Source organism: Haliotis rubra, unplaced genomic scaffold (assembly GCF_003918875.1).
Source record: "Haliotis rubra isolate DU_JTF1 unplaced genomic scaffold, ASM391887v1 Scf144, whole genome shotgun sequence".
Classification (NCBI taxonomy): Eukaryota; Metazoa; Mollusca; class Gastropoda; order Lepetellida; family Haliotidae; genus Haliotis; species Haliotis rubra.
Window position 1 is genome coordinate 1793627 of NW_025765381.1, and position 19060 is coordinate 1812686.

General features: G+C 40.3%; 1 protein-coding gene across 1 annotated transcript in view; it reads right to left on the minus strand.

Moving 5' to 3' along the window:
* Positions 1–4086: 4086 nt before the first annotated feature.
* Positions 4087–19060, minus strand: part of LOC124269314 (GPI inositol-deacylase-like) — a 102257-nt gene continuing 87283 nt past the window's right edge. Inside the window, 7 exon segments of the mRNA XM_046704327.1 lie at positions 4087–4468; positions 5407–5508; positions 6726–6871; positions 10562–10691; positions 11221–11421; positions 16141–16234; positions 16840–16930. Coding sequence (XP_046560283.1) covers positions 4285–4468; positions 5407–5508; positions 6726–6871; positions 10562–10691; positions 11221–11421; positions 16141–16234; positions 16840–16930 — 948 coding nt within the window. The 3' untranslated portion in view covers positions 4087–4284.

Here is a 19060-nt window from a genome sequence, read left to right on the forward strand (position 1 = left end):
GGATAAAGTGTAAGTTAATGAAAAGTGTTCTTAAACTCATTCATTAATGATGATTTCACAAAGGAGCAATCAGCCCTCACACTCGTCTCGAAGAAACAACCAGCCGGAACCTGGGTCAGAGATGGCATAATATTTTCTAAGAAGTTAGACAATGTTGTGTTGATCACCAAATGACCTCAGTTTCACCAGCTCATTGAGTTGTTGCAGCTCAGAGTCAAGATTCGCCAGCCCAATGATTCACGTCAATTGAAGGGGTTAGGATAATTAGGAGGTTCTAGTCTTTTAGGTGTTTTCCTACTATGATTTTCAATAAAGAGAGTTATTCTGTGTTTTCATGAAATTACTCATGCATATTTTGTTACTATTTAGGATTAAGAAGAACATTTATCAGGTGAAAGTGACACAGAAAATACAGCCGACACATTTTGTCAAGAATACAAATGCCACATTTGCGGTTATGTCCCATCTATTGAAGCTCTTGTTTTCTACAAGGACTGATTGATGAAACCGAAGCTTTTCTTCTCTGTTTGCTCTCAGGACAGTATAAAGTTCGCTGTTGTTTCAGTGATTGCATGAAGTGGTTTCATCTAAAAGTATCCACCCAACATTTCCTGATGTGACCACAGGAAAACGAGCTTCATCAGAGCTAAGTTCCTGTTTGCAGAAGACCCTTTAGAAAAGAAAAACAACAGCTACAAAGTTTGTACTGTTCATTGACAGTCGTGGGGGACAAAATAAGAATAAAGCAATCATTGCTTTTCCGAGTTCCTTGATTGAAGCTGGACATTATCAGTTTATCGACCATTTCTTTCTCGTGAGGATCAAGCAAAACGTGGAGAAGTCCCAATGCTTCCAGAGGATAACAAAGACTTAATTGAAAAGGCAAGATCTATCAACCCATTTCTTGTTGGAAGTTATGGTCAAAGAAGATTTCTTTGACCACAAAGCAAAGCTGACGCCATTGTCACAACAGGTTTTAAAGACCAGAGAGGCGAGAAACTGAAAATCTGTGATGTTATGTGGTACTCCTATGGAAGCGAGGAGGTTGATCATATCTCGTATTCCACATCCAGTGTGGTGCAGATACACTCATAGCGACTTTGAGCCAAGGGAGAAAGTAGCCATACTCAAGAAAAGATCGTTGTTGGGGTGCACTGCAGCAGCAAAACACACTGACAGATTACCAGTGCATGTTTTGTCCACCCTAAAAACCTATTAACACATGACAGAACTGCTCAGATCAGCAAAGGGACAAGTTGGGAAAAAAATAAAGAAAGTTAAATATCCATCATATATACTGAAAGGCAAAAGAAATGTCGTAATATTGGAAATGACATTTAAGTATCAATGGAACATTTGAACCTATTTTTTAAAAATAATACGCCACTGAAATGCAGTTCCGACTTTCATCAGAGAAGATAACCTTTCTCCATTGTCCCCCACGACAGTTCTGCCGCTGTTGTGTCCACTTGGATACTTTCCCGGCGGTGACGTTGGGTGAATATGGGTCTCCTGGCAGGACATCGACAAAACAGGTTCCTGGCTTGGAGACGTCGCCGAATGGTAGGTCACTGACTGGTCGCTGTTAGTTTCCTATGGTCACCCAAGCTGTTTCTCTGGCCCTTGCGAATAGGTCTTGCACGTGTTGATGGACGATATGACGGTCCTGGCGACGTGTTGTTACATCGGGTTGACCACTACGTGGACGGTCATCAGTGCTGCTGGTGGCGCTTGTATCGCACTCTAAGACGCTCTATCGTTCGTGACGCTGTAACTGAAGTCATTAGCAATGACTTCGAGCATGTTGACCAGCGTGCAGGCGTCCAATAGCTTGTTGTGGTTGATCTCGTTAAACCTAGTCATAGCTGCTGTGTTCAGAAAACAAGTGAACGATTGCCATTCAAGCCGGCAATTTATGCCTGAATGCATTTTATGATGCACGTGCATCTCGATTTCAATGTTGTGTTTGTGGGAACTTTTCCCTCTCCAAAAAACAAAAACATTTCTAACTTCAATCTCAAACAATACTTTATTGGGCAATGCAGGCTATACGACCACGATTCATGTTTCCTCAAACTTGACTTCTGGTGTATATTTAAAAAAATAGGTTCAAATACTCCATTGATACTCAAATGTCATTTCTAATATTACGAAGTTTCTTTTGCCTTTCAGTATATATTGTATTGTTTTGAAATAATACAGTATGTTTGCATTGTCTCTTTGAGTAAACTAAATGTATGTAAATGTATAAAAATAGGTTGTGACTGATTAATGAAATATTTATCACTAAATATTCCATCATTTCTAGTGAATGAATGGATGTGTGCAAGTATTGTTTAACTATAGAATGTTTAATAGGGTCTTGTCAATCATTCTTTCACAAAGCTGAATATACAAAAGCATTTAATACCATGAAAAGATCTGTTGTACAACAAGAAGAATATATAAACAAGAAAAATTGTGTCCAGGGACACGGATGCCCCCGCTGACATTCATAAGACATATAAAGATCAATAATTAAACAAAATTCACGAACAAGTTCAATAAACATCTGTGCAACTATGACATGCACACCTTTCGAGTCTCAATGAAACACATGTATAGGCTTAATCAATTCTGTTGAGCAGTTTTTGTGGAGAAGTGGATAGACTTAATCCCCTATTTCACTATCATCAGAGAGAAATTCAACAAAATTTATCTAAGTTCAAATGTCTCTAAACATACAAAAAACTATAAAATACAAAAACAAAATATGAGATGCACACCTTTAGAGTCTCTATAAAAGACATATGTAAGCTAAATGAGTTTTGTGCAGTGGTTTTTGAGGAGAAGTGGATAAAGTACACCCCCTGTTGTATGGGACGAACAGGATGAATAGAACCAAATTCAACTAAGTTCAAACATCTGTAGAAGTGACAAAATTAAGAAATTGGATGAACAAGGTATGAGATGCACACCTTTAGAGTCCCAATGAAACACACGTAGAAGCTCAATCAATTGTGATGAGCAGCTTTTGTGGAGAAGTGGATAGACTTCATCCCCTATAACACTATATTCAGAGAGAAATTCAACAAAATTTATGTAAGTTCAAACTTCATTAAAATTGGAAAAATAAATAAAATACAAAATCAAAATATGAGATGCATGCCTTTAGAGTCCCTATAAAGCACATGTGTAATCTAAACGACTTCCATAGAGTAGTTTTTGAGGAGAAGTGGATAACGTAACACCCCCTGTTGGATTGAACGAACAGGCTGAATAGAACAAAATTCAACTAAGTTCAAACATCTGTAAAAGTGACAAAATTAAGAAATTGCATAAAAAATTATGAAATGCACACCTTTAGAGTCCCTACGAAAGACATGTAGAAGTTCTTTCAATTCTGTTGAGCAGTTTTTGTGTAGAAGTGGATAGACTTCATCCCCTATTACACTATCATCATAGAGAAATTCAGCAAAATGTACCTAAGTTCAAATGTCTCTAAACTTACAAAAAAAACAATGAAATACAAAAACAAAATATGAGATGCACACCATTAGAGTCCCAAGAAAGCCAATGTATAAGTTCATTGAATTCCACTTAGAATTTCTTGCGGAGAAGTGGATAGAGTACATTCCCTGTTTCGTACGGACGGACGGACACGGAGGGTAACCCTATATGCCCCCTGCCATATATGGGGGGGCATAAAAATATGTATCAGTAATGGAATGTTTGTTGCAGGGGAATGCCCAGTCTGTCACATTCAATGCTTACATTTAAGCCTCCTTTCACCTTAACTGTGACCAATTTGGACAAAAGAACAACACTTTTGCAGTATTTCCTGATCTTTAGCTTAATGTCATTTTAGAATGGCAAGTGAACTAATTTGGTAGGATTGTCAAAATGGGTGATCAAAGGTTTTAGACACACCAAAGGGTCCCATGACAGGCAGAATATGAAAGCAATCCTGTTTCAAATTCTTGAATAGCCTTATTTTGATTCTCACTGGATTAATGGATCAATCATTTTGTCTTCTTGATTCTCTGCTAAAAACTAGAAATCATTTCAGTGCAGCTTCGAGAAGCTTGTAAGAATGCACAAACTGTCTACACTTAAAGTAAGTCTTAACTGCGTAACATATCCATATGAATAAGTCACATATGATAGCACTTATTTGATGACATAAAATCTTGAGTAACAAACATTCTTTGATCAACAGTCATTCAAGTCACCCTAAACACACCTACACCTGTGAAAGTACATGAGATTATAGACATGACGGCGGCATCTAGGGCAGCATGCTGACTATTCATCTTTTGTCTTCGGTGGAAACATGGCAGCACTGGCCACAGCCTGTAGTTTGGGAATAGCAATGATGCAGAGCACGGCGGCGATGACGTACGAGAGTCGGTAGATGGAGTCCATGGCATACAGCAGCGACGCAAACACCATCATGTACAACAGCCACGACACCATGGTACAGCTGGATCTGGAAACATGCACAATAATCATGAGTGGTTTTGTCACATCATTAAAACAAAAGAAACTGCATTTAAAAAAATCTGATCAACTTCAAACTCACTTCACTTACTCTCACATACAGATATGTATCATATGGAAGTTCTTCAGAGACATCAACAGTTTGTAAAAAGGAAAAGAGAATGAGTTTGGTTGAAAGTCGCTTGGAATGGTCTTCCAATTGCACCACAGTCGGTGTTGGGGAAACCCAAGTTGGTGCAGATAACAGATACCCCAAATAAAACCACAAGCACTTGTAGTGAGCCAAGCTACCTGGGATCATAATCAGGCCAAATCTGTACTTCCAACCCATGATAAGCAGATCCTGGCATGAGTAAGGTACATAAATCTGCAGTGAACTGATAGACCTTAGACAGCGGAGAGCTTCACAGATGAAACAGGACCTAGTGACATGCACCTCTTTACATCTGTTGATGCACGAGTGTGCATGTTTGCTGTTTAATACAGTGTTTGGCTGCCTGTTAACAATTATCTATCCTTGCAATAATCTATATGACTGTGGTACATTCTCGTGGAATCAGCCAAGTTACTGAGCCTCACTACTCGATCCAAATCATCTATTACGATCAACTTAGGCATGGGCGGATCCAGGAATTTTGAAGGGGGAGTGGGGGGGGGTGTTCAGGGGATATTCAAGATAGAATTTGACCCCCCATTGGCTCCATCAACGCAAAAAGAAAATCTTCAATGTGGTCTTAAGTCATTTTCAGGGGGGGGGGGGCTGAGATCCACAAATGTTAGGTCAATTTTTTTCTTGAATATCCACAAGGCATGTCTTTTGGACAGGGACAGGGTGAGCAAGTAACAGTATAACCCAATACATTTTTTTTAGCAATATGAAATTTGAATGGGTTCCTGACAGTAAAAAGAATCTATGAGGATACTCACTTGTTGAATTCTACTTTATCATTGATGAAATACAGCAGAGATACAACACTGGTGATGACCCCAACTATCCTGCTAGGGTCAGTTGACAGAGCCATATTATACCTGCAAACGAAACAATATAATGATCATTAGTAGAATAGCAAAGGTTGTTTTTAATAAGCTGAATATCAGATATAGTGTTTCCATCACGCCAGCAGCTCTAAGAAAGGTGGAGGATGAAGCAGGATAACAAAGTTTCACAAGCCGAGGCATTCTCTTCCCACAGAGGTTACTTGTCATATCTTCCTACGAACCTCTGTTCTAATACGGCCATATTTCCCGGTTCTCGTAAAATCCCCTAGCGGGCAAAAGGTCGCAACACAAATTATCTCCCTTCTTTCTATCCAATCAGAACACGTGTTACATCGACTTAGATTCAACTTGACTAACACAAGCAAATGTGGGGCCACAAATATCCCCCATCTGCCGGGGACTTGTGTTGATATTACACACAAGACGTTTAATGGCTAGCTTGTCCTTTGTCAACGAGGGCGATGGAGACGCCACTGATCCGCCATAACATGACTGAGTTCTGTCTAGAAGAAACGTTTACGCATCGCGCAGGGGAAGAGGTTTAGTTTTCTCGAAGAATCCGGAAATTACCGAGGCCTTGCGAATGATCACTCTTGAAACAACGTCGCTGATTGCACAACTAAATCTGATTGCCTCCAACACGAGTCTTGAACGCTCACACCATGAAAGGGCCGTATTAGAACAGAGGTTACGTAGGAAGATATGACAGGAGTAACCTCTGTGGGAAGAGAATGAAGCCGAGGTTGGTTTGTTGTTTAACACTGGCACTCAGCAATATTCCAGCAAAATGGCAGCGGTCTTTAAATAATCGAGTCTGGACCAGGCAATCCAGTGATCAACTGCATGAGCATCGATCTGCACAATTGGGAACCGATGACGTGTCAACCAAGTCAGCGAGCCTGATCACCCGATCCCGTTAGTCGCCTCTTACAACAAGCATGGGTTACTGAAGACCAATTCTAACCCGGATCTTCACGGGTCAGGGAGTTTAGAATAACAATCTAATTTACACTGATCCACTGACCTGGGTAATAATGTTTCATTTTAAGCATTGTTTTTGGTGCGAAGTTGATGCATTATGAATACTCACATTGATCTTATTTGTGAAGAAACAATAATGTCAGGAAATTTTGAAAGATCTGAAAGCAGCCACATAGCCACTTGGCTACTCCATAACAAAAACCATACATAAGGCATAAAAGTATCCAACATTTAACATTGTACCAAAAACATTTGTTGTATCTCACCTGAAATTCTTGGCCCATACAACTAGTGACGGTGAATTTAGAACTAGCAGCCAGAGATATATCATCAGCAGTATAAAGAAGAAGTTGAACTTGGATTCATCCTCCCTCACCCTGGTGGAGGCCCACCTGTTGCACAGCCACAGGACCTGGTGGTAAACATGTCATCTTACACTGCATTACTTGTTTCTCATTGGGTCCTAAGTGGAAAACTTTGCCTCATGTAGCTGCTGAGAGTGAGTGAGTGACTTTGGTTTAACATGTAAAAACATGTAAAATTAAAAGTAGAAATTCTGCCAAAGATTCCGCTAGGTTATTATCTACATTGTGTAAGGAAAACCCTACGCAATTCCGGAAAAGTGTTAGGCCGAAGTCGATTGATAGTACACACGGTGTGTGTAATTTTGCTGAGTATTTTGAAAAGTTGTTGAATCCTGATATTGTTCCAAAGTTAACTGATGGTTATGTGGTCGAGGTAACTAGGAAATCTGACAACGGTATGGTCCAGCACTGGGTTGACGAGTTAGACCGTGACATTACTGCGGTTGAAGTACATGTGGCAATTAGTAAGTTGAAGTGTAATAAAGCAGCAGGTTACGATGGCATTATTAATGAATTCCTTAAGGCCGGAGAAGATACCTTATCTCCAGTAATTACTATGTTATTTAATGCTATTTTGAAATCTGGTAAATACCCCTCTGAATGGAGAAAGGGCGTTATTGTCCCCATTCATAAAAAAGGAAGTAAATTAGTTGCAGATAATTATCGAGGGATTACACTTCTCTCTTGTGTCAGCAAGTTGTTTACGAGTGTTCTAAATAACAGAGTTAAACAGTGGTGTGATAATTACTCCCTCTTGGTAGAAGAACAGTTTGGTCTTAGAAAGAGTTATAGCACGGCTGATTGTATGTTTATTCTCCACAGACTGATAAATTTAGCCTTGAGTAAAGGGGTGAAATTATATTGTGCTTTTGTGGATTTTCGAAAAGCATTTGACTATGTTGATAGGCAAGCCCTTTGGTTTAAACTCTATTCTTTGGGTATTAGTTCCAAATTTCTATCATTAATTAAAAATATATACCTAGATGTGTCCTCCTGTGTTAAACTTCCCGAAATAGGTATTCAGAGTTCTTTTCATCAAATATAGGTGTAAGGCAAGGGGAAAATTTATCGCCTATATTATTTTCATTGTTTATAAATGATATTGTGTCTGATCTCTCTGCTTGCAATGATATTGGCAAGACAGTGTTTTACATCAAGCTATTTATGTTATTATTTGCTGATGATATGGTCTTGTTCAGTGAATCCGTCGAGGGCTTGCAGCGTGGTCTTGGTTTCTTACAGAGATATTGCGACAAGTGGGCCATCACTGTTAATACAGATAAAACTAAGGTTGTTATTTTCAGAAAAGGGGTAGATTGTCAAAGAGAGAACTCTGGTATTATGGTGATCAGGTACTAGAAAATGTTAATAGTTTCAAATATTTGGGTATTGTCTTCTCGGCAACAGGTAGTTTTTCCCAGGCACTAAAGACTCTATCGAGCAGGCTATGAAATCCTTATTTTCGTTATAATCTAATATTGTTGTCCAATCCATATATGTCTCCTCTTGCGCAGCAGTATCAATTATTTAAAAGCTTAGTACTGCCAATTTTATGCTATGGCTCTGAAGTTTGGGGATTTATGGAAGCCAGCTATCGAAAAGAGTCCACTTAAAGTTTATTAAGCAGGTTCTGCATGTTAAAAGATCAACACCATCAGCTTTTGTCTATGGTGAAATGGGCGTACTGCCATTGATTACTATTAGATTGGTACGCATTGTGAAATATTGGATTAAGATTATCCCGTGACGGAAACCGATATATAAGCATTATATATAGGGCTCTAGTCGACAATGCTAGGCAGAATCCAACATATATGACATGGGTTACTCTCATTAGAGATTTGTTGTTTCATTATGGATATGGTTTTATCCAGTTACAACAGAAATTGACTCTAAATTGTACAGCATTTATCAGTGCTTTTAGACAAAGGGTTATTGATATACATTCTCAAATGTGGAAATATAATCTAAGCTCACTTAGTGAAACAAGAATATATTTGCTTATCAAATCATCACTTACAATGGAAAAGTATTTATCTCATATTGATATTATAAACTATAGGGTAGCCTTGACACGACTACGATTATCTTCTCATTCACTTATGATTGAGAAAGGAAGATGGGCTCGACCAAAACTAGCTTTAGAAAACCGATTATGCCTTTTTGCAAAAATGACATAGAGGATGAATATCATGTTATCATGGTTTGTCCTAAGTACTTGACATTTAGACATCGCTACCTACCTCTGGACGTATACAAGTCTCCAAACATGATGAAGTTTATAAGTCTTCTACAAACTAAAGTTGAAGTATTAACCTTCAACTTAGCCAAATTTGTTTATCATATATTTCAGGTAAAGCAAAACTACAATCTGAATTATCCATGAATGTTTATTTCCTTCTTAGTGCTATCTTCTGTCACGAAAAGGTCTTTGCAAGTGGGTTGGGTTGGGTGGGGGAGGGGAGGGGAGGCATGTTGGCCGCTGGCCTATTAAAGAAATAAACACGATTTAACGCCTCTTTTAGCAATATTCCAGCAATATCATGACGAGGGACACCAGAAATAAGCTTCACACATTGTACCCATGTGGGGAATCAAACCCGGGTCTTCAGAGTGTCGAGCAAACGCTTTAACCACTAGGCTACCCCACCGCCCCTACCCTGCTGAGAGATGATGTAACAATTTCATCACTCTTCTTACCATTGCATCTGCACTGATAATGATAATAATAAGGCTAATTTTTGCACCTAGAATCCAACACGATGCTGTTCTCTGGCGTTACATTATTACCCTGACAGAATTGTACTTTCAAAGCTGCTACCGTATAGGTCCGTACATCCGCTTCTCAGGTACCCATTTTCAACAGCTGGGTGGACTGAGTGCAATGTGGACGAAGTGCCTTGCCCAGGGACACAACACAGTATGAGACCCAGGTCACAAATTTTGGTGTCTCCACTGGGATTCAAACCCGGGCCTTTGGCGTGAGAGGCCAGCATGCTAACCACTACACCACTGTGCTCCACTGATATGAATATATCATCTCAAAATGCAGCTTGGCAACATGATAGTGGATATCTAATTGCAATGAGAGGTGTTAAACCTGAATGGAAATATATTGTCTGCTAGTGATGACACGCTAGATGATTAGACACGTGTGAAAGCTATGACATTGAAATAAACGTGCTGTCAATCAGGTCCTTGGTGTATATAATTTGCTTTGTTGTTTAACATCACACTCAGCAATATTCCAGCTATATGGCGGCGGTCTGTAAATAATCAACCCTGGATCATACATTCCAGTGATCAATAGCACGAGCATCAATCCACAATGGGATACGACGACATTGTGTCAACCCAGACAGTGAGCCTGACCATCTAATCCTTTTAGTCACCTATTACGACAAGCATGGGTTGCTGAAAGGCCACTTCTAACCCGGGTCTTCACGGGTGGGGTATATAGTATGATGCACTGTACCATGAGCTTTTGTACCTCTCATCACCTGGCTACATCTTACCATTAGCCCTGCATGAGCTGATACTGTCATACTGACACTGTCACCAATCAATGTAATGCTATATCTATCTTATACGACCATCCATTGCACTATTATATCATTTCTAAAGAAGCATCGCTCCAGTTCTGTTCTAGGTTTCAAAATAAGAGAAAATGAATTGAACGTTTTGTGCATAAGTATACAATGTTGACAAGGATTGTATGAATAGTACAAGATACTGACCTTTGTCACCATGAGGAAGTAGCAGAGAAGGATTGAAACAGATCCACACACTGTCATGGCCGACACCAGTGCCAGGACGCACACACACCCCTCCACGTACACACTGAGATTCAGGACAAACTCAGGAACCCTGCAAAAAATGGTTTATTTCTTACCACAAGCATGTAATTAATTGAAAAATCTATGCAATTAGACCTTAAGTGAGTGTTAGTGCTGCTTTTTCAAGAAATTGGTCATATCAGTTTGTCAGCTTAATGTCAGTCATAGCCTCAAGTGATGCATTTCTTAGATGTGAACAACTTTGAAACCTATGAGCAGAGAATTTGGTACCAAAATACCAAGAAATCTTAGTCTTGAACCTGCAATCCTAGGTTTCTGGCATATCTAATGGATGGACACATCTCTGTTCAGTGTATTCATGTGCCAATGTTTACTGGGCCAACCATGCCCCCAAAGATGAGTGAGTGAGTTGAGTTTTACGCCGCTTTTAGCAATATTCCAGTAATATCATGGCGGGGGACACCAGAAATGGGCTTCACACAATGTACCCATGTGGGGAATCGAACCCGGATCTTTGGCGTGACGAGCGAACGCTTTAACCACTAAGCTACCCCACCGCCCCCAAAAGTTAAATGAACACGTGCTTGACATCTCCTTACCATCTGAAGACTAGCCCAAGCACCCTGCTGACAACAGCAATGATGCTCTGCGTGAACCGTACATGAATCAGCGAGATCAGGAATGCTGAGATGAAAAGTAGGAATGACAGGGCCTGGAACCACAGGTCACGTGACTCCAGAGCCTCTTTATCATCTTTCGGGAGGCCAAGGTTTGTGAGCAGTTTCTCGACATTCTTGTAGCTGAAAGTAAGGATATGGAAAACAGAGCATATACATATCATTCAGCTGTGTGTTGTTTTACAGCGAAATATTCCACTTCATGGCAGCTGCAAACAATCAAATCTCGGACAGGCAAACCAGTGGTTGATAGCATGAGCTTCATCACAGAAGGTCAAGTAATCCGCCAAATCACAGTTCAAGTCAGCTATTATGACAAGCTTGGAGTCCCAGGGCTTTGTGTACCCCTCTGATAAGTGTTAATTGGCACGGCTCCCACGGCCGAAAGCTATGATTACACAATGCCATTTAGAAAGTGGTCATATGTAACATATGTTATATTTGGGATTACACTTTGGGATTACATATGGATCCCGGATGGGGCTCAACTTAAAAAGACTAGAATATGTACTTTACTAAGAAAGTGTAATCCCAAATATAACATATGTTACATGTTCTAGGTGAGGTGAATTGGGGTTTAACGTCGTACTTAAGAACATTTCCATGCATGAATACCCCACTCAAGACACATTATACTGACTCCAACCAGTCCTTGTTGTACCCGTTAATGCCGAACGCTAGGCAGGGACCCACATGTTCTACAATTGCACGGGTTTTCTTGGATATATATGTTTTAGGGTACGTATGACCACCATTGTATCTGATTTCAACTAAGTACAGTGCATTTTCAGTTTGTGTTTAGTATGGTTTTATGCCCCTTTTACCAATATTCCAGCAATAACAAGGTGGGGGACAGCAGAAATAGGCTTCACACATTGTTTCCCATGTGGGGAATTGAACCCGGGTCTTCAGCGTGACAAGCGGACACTTTAACCATCAGGCTACCCCACCGCCCCTTTACCCATTTGGATGTTAACGTGAATGCTCCAGCTTCTAAATAATAGTTTGGGTTGTATACTTCTCAGGGAGCTGAGATTGTCACTTGAGAGCACACTGATCCATCAGGTTAAGGTAATATAATATAATGCAATGAGCGAGCATTAGGGTTTTTGATTGATTGACTGATATATAAGAATAATAAAATAACTCTACCCAGATGTACATGTAAAAGTTCATTTTCACAATGGTTTGAATACAACACAATATTTATCCAATAAAAACCAAAAACAGTTCCCATCCCTTTAGCTTCTGATCTGAAATAGTCTGCTTTAGTATTTAGAATATATCACTTTACTTGATTTACATGATTTGAAACAAACTAAGGGTAATAAATACTGTCTTAAATATTTCTGAAATAATATTATCTCCCAAAATATTGCTTTGGATGTCTGGAAAAAGGCATAAGGAGTCAGGTGGATGAGTGTTTGAAGTTTTACATGACTAAATTGAGTCTCAAGGTCAAAAGTAAGTAAACACAAGACACCTTACAATCTAAGGGAAGCAACTCTTTATGGCTTGTTAGCAGGACAAGGACTTATCTGTGAAACATTCAACTAATCGGTAATTGAGTATTCATTAATGCAAAAAGGTGGTTTCCATGCCATGAAAGTTTGAAATGAAAACAATTTAAAGGGATGAAGGGCAAATAGAGCCTTAAACTTGCAAGTCATCCAGTCATTATGATTCTGTAAAACAGTTAATGAAAGGTATATGCAAACAATATTATCATAAATATTTCACTTTTTTTACATGAAACAATTTTACTTCCTTTTCGGAATTTGGAGGAAGAATAGGTCACTAACAGCATGTGCTTAAGACAAAGATTTGCCTATTCTACCTTTTTTAAAATATAACAAAATATGTATCACATTAAATGGATCAGGTGATCAGTAGTGTTGGGAATCGGAAACCAAATCCACTATCGACTATCGGAGGATTTTTAATGTAATCACCAATTTTAAGGGCGTTTCCCCAGTTTTTTTTCCAATTAATGTTTCTTTTTATAACTAATACTGTCATGCAATGAAATGCACACATGCAAGAAAGACACTGGAATTGTAATTAAACAATAAAAGTGGTTAAAGTTTTACAATGAGCATAGCTTTACGCTGTTGAGTGCATGTTAGTTCATGAATATTCATCAAATTTGATGGCTAGTTTACTTCATTCAAGGGTGTTATACAAAAACAACAAAATTCCGATTAATCGAAAATATGTTTTTTACAATCGATAATCAATTTTAATCCTTCTTTCGATCGATTTTCGATTATTTTCGATCATCGGAACATTACTAGTGATCAGGCTAGGAGAACTGATCGACTGCACATCGCTTCCACCTGATTGTGTGGATGGATGCTCACAATATCTATTACAGGATTATTTGTCCCAAACTTTAAATATTCAACAAACTTTGATTGCTACCATGGACTTTGTTCAACAAATATACCTGCAAGACTCTGGAGGGACACATCATACCAGTTAAGACTTTAAGGCGTTGGTTCTATCAGCTTTGATTTTGAGGGACAAATAGTACCAGTAAGGACTTTGTGGTTTCAGGGAAGAGGGATTTCAAGATTCTTGGGGTACAGTTTTACTAGCAAGTTGTTTTGGGGTAAATCTACAAGCCTGGGTTTTTGACGACTGATTCTCCCAGCAAGGACTTAGGGGAGCAAGTCTAACAGTAAGGACTGTGGAGGAGAAATCTACCAGCAAGGTCTTTGGGGAACAAGGATCTCAGCAAGGTCTTTGAACAACCGATTCTTAGAGCAAGGAGCCTTGGGGAACAAGTCTACCAGCAAGGAGCCTTGGGGAACAAGTCTACCAGCAAGGAGCCTTGGGGAACAAGTCTACCAGCAAGGTATTTGGGTAACAAGTCTACCAGCAAGGAGCCTTGGGGAACAAGTCTACCAGCAAGGAGCCTTGGGGAACAAGTCTACCAGCAAGGAGCCTTGGGAAACAAGTCTACCAGCAAGGAGCCTTGGGGAACAAGTCTACCAGCAAGGAGCCTTGGGGAACAAGTCTACCAGCAAGGAGCCTTGGGAAACAAGTCTACCAGCAAGGAGCCTTGGGGAACAAGTCTACCAGCAAGAAGCCTTAGGGAACAAGTCTACCAGCAAGGAGCCTTGGGGAACAAGTCTACCAGCAAGGAGCCTTGGGGAACAAGTCTACCAGCAAGGAGCCTTGGGAAACAAGTCTACCAGCAAGGAGCCTTGGGGAACAAGTCTACCAGCAAGGAGGGGAACCTTGGGGAACAAGTCTACCAGCAAGGAGCCTTGGGGAACAAGTCTACCAGCAAGGAGCCTTGGGGAACAAGTCTACCAGCAAGGGGCAGCCTTGGGGAACAAGTCTACCAGCAAGAAGCCTTGGGGAACAAGTCTACCAGCAAGAAGCCTTAGGGAACAAGTCTACCAGCAAGGAGCCTTGGGGAACAAGTCTACCAGCAAGAAGCCTTGGGGAACAAGTCTACCAGCAAGGAGCCTTGGGGAACAAGTCTACCAGCAAGAAGCCTTAGGGAACAAGTCTACCAGCAAGGAGCCTTGGGGAACAAGTCTACCAGCAAGGAGCCTTGGGGAACAAGTCTACCAGCAAGGAGCCTTGGGGAACAAGTCTACCAGCAAGGAGCCTTGGGGAACAAGTCTACCAGCAAGAAGCCTTGGGGAACAAGTCTACCAGCAAGGAGCCTTGGGGAACAAGTCTACCAGCAAGGAGCCTTGGGGAACAAGTCTACCAGCAAGGTATTTGGGTAACAAGTCTACCAGCAAGGAGCCTTGGGAACAAGTCTACCAGCAAGGAGCCTTGGGGAACAAGTCTACCAGCAAGGAGCCTTGGGGAACAAGTCTACCAGCAAGGAGCCTTGGGGAACAAGTCTACCAGCAAGGAGCCTTGGGGAACAAGTCTACCAGCAAGGAGCCTTGGGAACAAGTCTACCAGCAAGGAGCCTTGGGGAACAAGTCTACCAGCAAGGAGCCTTGGGGAACAAGTCTACCAGCAAGGAGCCTTGGGGAACAAGTCTACCAGGGGAACAAGTCTACCAGCAAGGAGCCTTGGGGAACAAGTCTACCAGCAAGGAGCCTTGGGGAACAAGTCTACCAGCAAGGTATTTGGGTAACAAGTCTACCAACAAGGTCTTAGGGAACAAGTCTACCAACAAGGTCTTGGAGAACATTTCTACCAGCTAGCTATTTGGGAAACAAGTCTACCAACAAGGTCTTGGGGAACATGTCTACCAACAAGGTCTTGGGGAACAAGTCTACCACCAAGGTCTTTGGGGAATATGTCTACCAGCAAGGTCTTTGGGGAACAAGTCTACCATCAAAGTCTTTGAGGAATATGTCTACCAGCAAGGTCTTTGGGGAACAAGTCTACCATCAAAGTCTTTGAGGAATATGTCTACCAGCAAGGTCTTTGGGGAACAAGTCTACCATCAAAGTCTTTGAAGAAAATGTCTACCAGCAAGGTCTTTGGGGAACAAGTCTACCATCAAAGTCTTTGAGGAATATGTCTACCAGCAAGGTCTTTGGGGAACATGTCTACCATCAAGGTCTTTGGGGAACATGTCTACCATCAAGGTCTTTGGGGAACATGTCTACCATCAAGGTCTTTGGGGAACATGTCTACCATCAAGGTCTTTGGGGAACATGTCTACCAGCAAGGTCTTTGGGGAACATGTCTACCATCAAGGTCTTTGGGGAACATGTCTACCATCAAGGTCTTTGGGGAACAAGTCTACCATCAAGGTCTTTGGGGAACAAGTTTACCAACAAGGACCTCATTCTAGAGGCAAGCACTTGGCGGTACTAAAAAGAATAAGAATGGCTTCAAATTGGTAAGTTATTCATTTACCTGGCAACATATCGGAAGGTGACCACAAAGGGCAGCACAGCGAACGGCTTACTGTACAGAAACACAGCCTCAGCTCCTGGGCAGCATATGTCACCTGTGGACATACACAGACACTGTGTCACTACTCAGTGACAGTACGACAGCAAGACAACTTCACAATGTCAGCCGGTAGTGTCAACTGTCAAACTGTCATGTAGCAGCAGCCGTCATATGATATCTATTTACATCAGTAATAACGTCAACATGAGGCTGAGCTGTTGAGAATCATAGGTTAAATGTCCAACCTTCTAAGATATGGCATAAGAGTCATATATAGAGAGTCAAAAAGTCAATTAATTCTCATTTTTCAACAATTTACACATTGCTGTCAGGATTGTATCAACTGTGATCCTGGATTTCACAACTTCAAGAATTAGGATTTTCAACATGAAACTTTTAAACATCTCCCTGTTTCAGAGTTTCATAAATATGTTCAATATATAACCTGAGACAAATGAAAAATGCAATACAGAAAGTTTGACAGTCTTGAATGAATCTTGGTCACAAATTCAGAACCATTTTCTGATAATCACTACATACTAATACATAGATAGATATACATTATATATAGATAGGTTCTTGTATATATACTGTAGTTCAAGGTTGACTTTCTGGTAGAGAAACAATCATGAAGTGGTAAGTGTATAATCTGGGGCTCACCTGATGCCAGTTTCAGGAAGTGACCTCTGAGCGCCAGGAGCAGCACACACACAAAGAAGCATGGATACAGGACTCCGTAAAATCTCACAAACTGAAAAAAACAAAACATGTGTTATCCAATTGCATTCAGATCAAGTCAAACCCGCGAAGATTTGGGTTAGAATTGATCTTCAGTAACCCATGCTTGTCGTAAGAGGTGACTAACAGGGATTGGGTGGTTAGGCTCACTGGCTTGGTTGACACGTGTCATCGGTTCCCAATTGCATAGATTGATGCTCATGCTGTTAATCACTGGATTGCCTGGTCCAAACTCGATTATTTACAAACTGCTGCTTTATAGCTGGATTATTGCTGAGTGCGGAGTTAAACAACCAACCAACCAACCAAACAAGTCAAAAGGCATGCTTATTCATTTTATAATTACAAAATCAAAAGCAAAGGGCTTCAAAATCATCAAGGTCAATATCATTGTGCCAAGCTCACTTGACTATAGTCTAGGTGTATGGATAGCAAAGTTCACAACACAATAAAGAGCTTCTTTGCTTATAGCCAGCACTTTACTGAAAGGAAACATATGACAGGTCTTTGGCAACAGACTTAGTTCAAGACAACTATTACCCATTTGGATGTTAACGTGAATGCTCCAGCTTCTAAATAACAGTTTGGGTTGTATAATTCTCAGGGAGATGAGATTGTCACTTGAGAGCACTCTGATCCATCAAGTTAGGGTAATATAATGCAATGATCAAGCATTAGGGTTTTTTGATTGATTGATTGTTGTTTAACGCTGCTCTCAGCAACAGTCCAGCTATATGGCGGCGGTCTGTAAATAATCAAATCTGGACCAGACAATCCAGTGATCAACAGCATGAACATCGTACTACACAATTGGGATACAATCACATGTGTCAACCAAGTCAGCGAGCCTGACCACCCGATCCCGATAGTCGCCTCTTACAACAAGCCTGGGTTACTGAAGACCAATTGTAACCCGGACCTTCACGGGTCCGAGCATTAGGGGATGGATACAGTGCAATATGATTGGAGTATTATCAACAATGATAATAATTTTACCTTAACATATGATTGACTTATGGCCTGGATCTTGTTTCTGATCCATAGGTTTAACTTGAATAAAAAAATTAAAATACCATGGTTACGTGTGGTCCTTCTTCCTAGTCGTCAACCCAAGTGCTATCATGGGAGTTAAACATGCATTTGTTATGATCATCAGTCTCATATCCACCATAATAGTAATAGCCATTGTGATCATCCAATCCCCAGTGTAAAATCAAAGACAGATATGATGCATTGGGGACCTAATCCCCTGAAAAGCAATGAAATGACTCATAAAAACATCAAATAAAGCTTAATGCTGTGATCATCTAAACAGCGAAACAATAATATTTCAAGCCCTACAAAAACATTAGACTTTTAAGTTCTCATCACCATTACTTCTGTGTGACAAACAAAGATTAGAAGAGTCATCATGGCTTCCAGAAAACAGATCAGAGTATAATTCTAACAATCATGTGTTTTTCTGTTCTTACGCATAAGATCAACCAATCTAGCAGCCATAAAATCATGCATAGATTTCGTGAAAAAGCTCTTATTTCCAAAGAGAATTCTCCTTTCTATCAATGATGACTCAAAAAGTGGAAATCTCAGAACCAGCTTTAACTATTTCTGACTTAACTGGCACATAAAATGGACGACCTTCCTGGCTTCAAAGAGTGACAAAAACATAAAATACATCCATCCTCTTCCTATTCTTTTGACAACGCCAGATTACGAGATAAACCAATTACAGAGAACAAGGCTATGTTTGCTGGCCCTCAGAACCAAGACACGACAAAGAGATGGAAAATTAGAAATTTTGCACATGGGCACCCTTTACACTTTACCCCATCAATAAAAGATGGCCTCTGAGGAAGCTACCTTGTGTTTAGCGTATTGCAAAGAGCGTGGTTTTAGTCATATGATGAAGGAAAGCAGGGCTTGGGGATATTTCTGCAGACAACAATTTTTATGAATTCTTGTTGAAAGGGACGTCATTCTTTATTTCAATGTTTGATGTTGGAGCAGCAATTATTATGTATTGTCACAAGAGTTTGAAACGAATGATTATTATGAGTGAGTAAGTGAGTGAGTGAGTGAGTGAGTGAGTGAGTAAGGTTTTTACACCACCTTTAGCAATATTCAAGTAGTATCATTCAGGGCA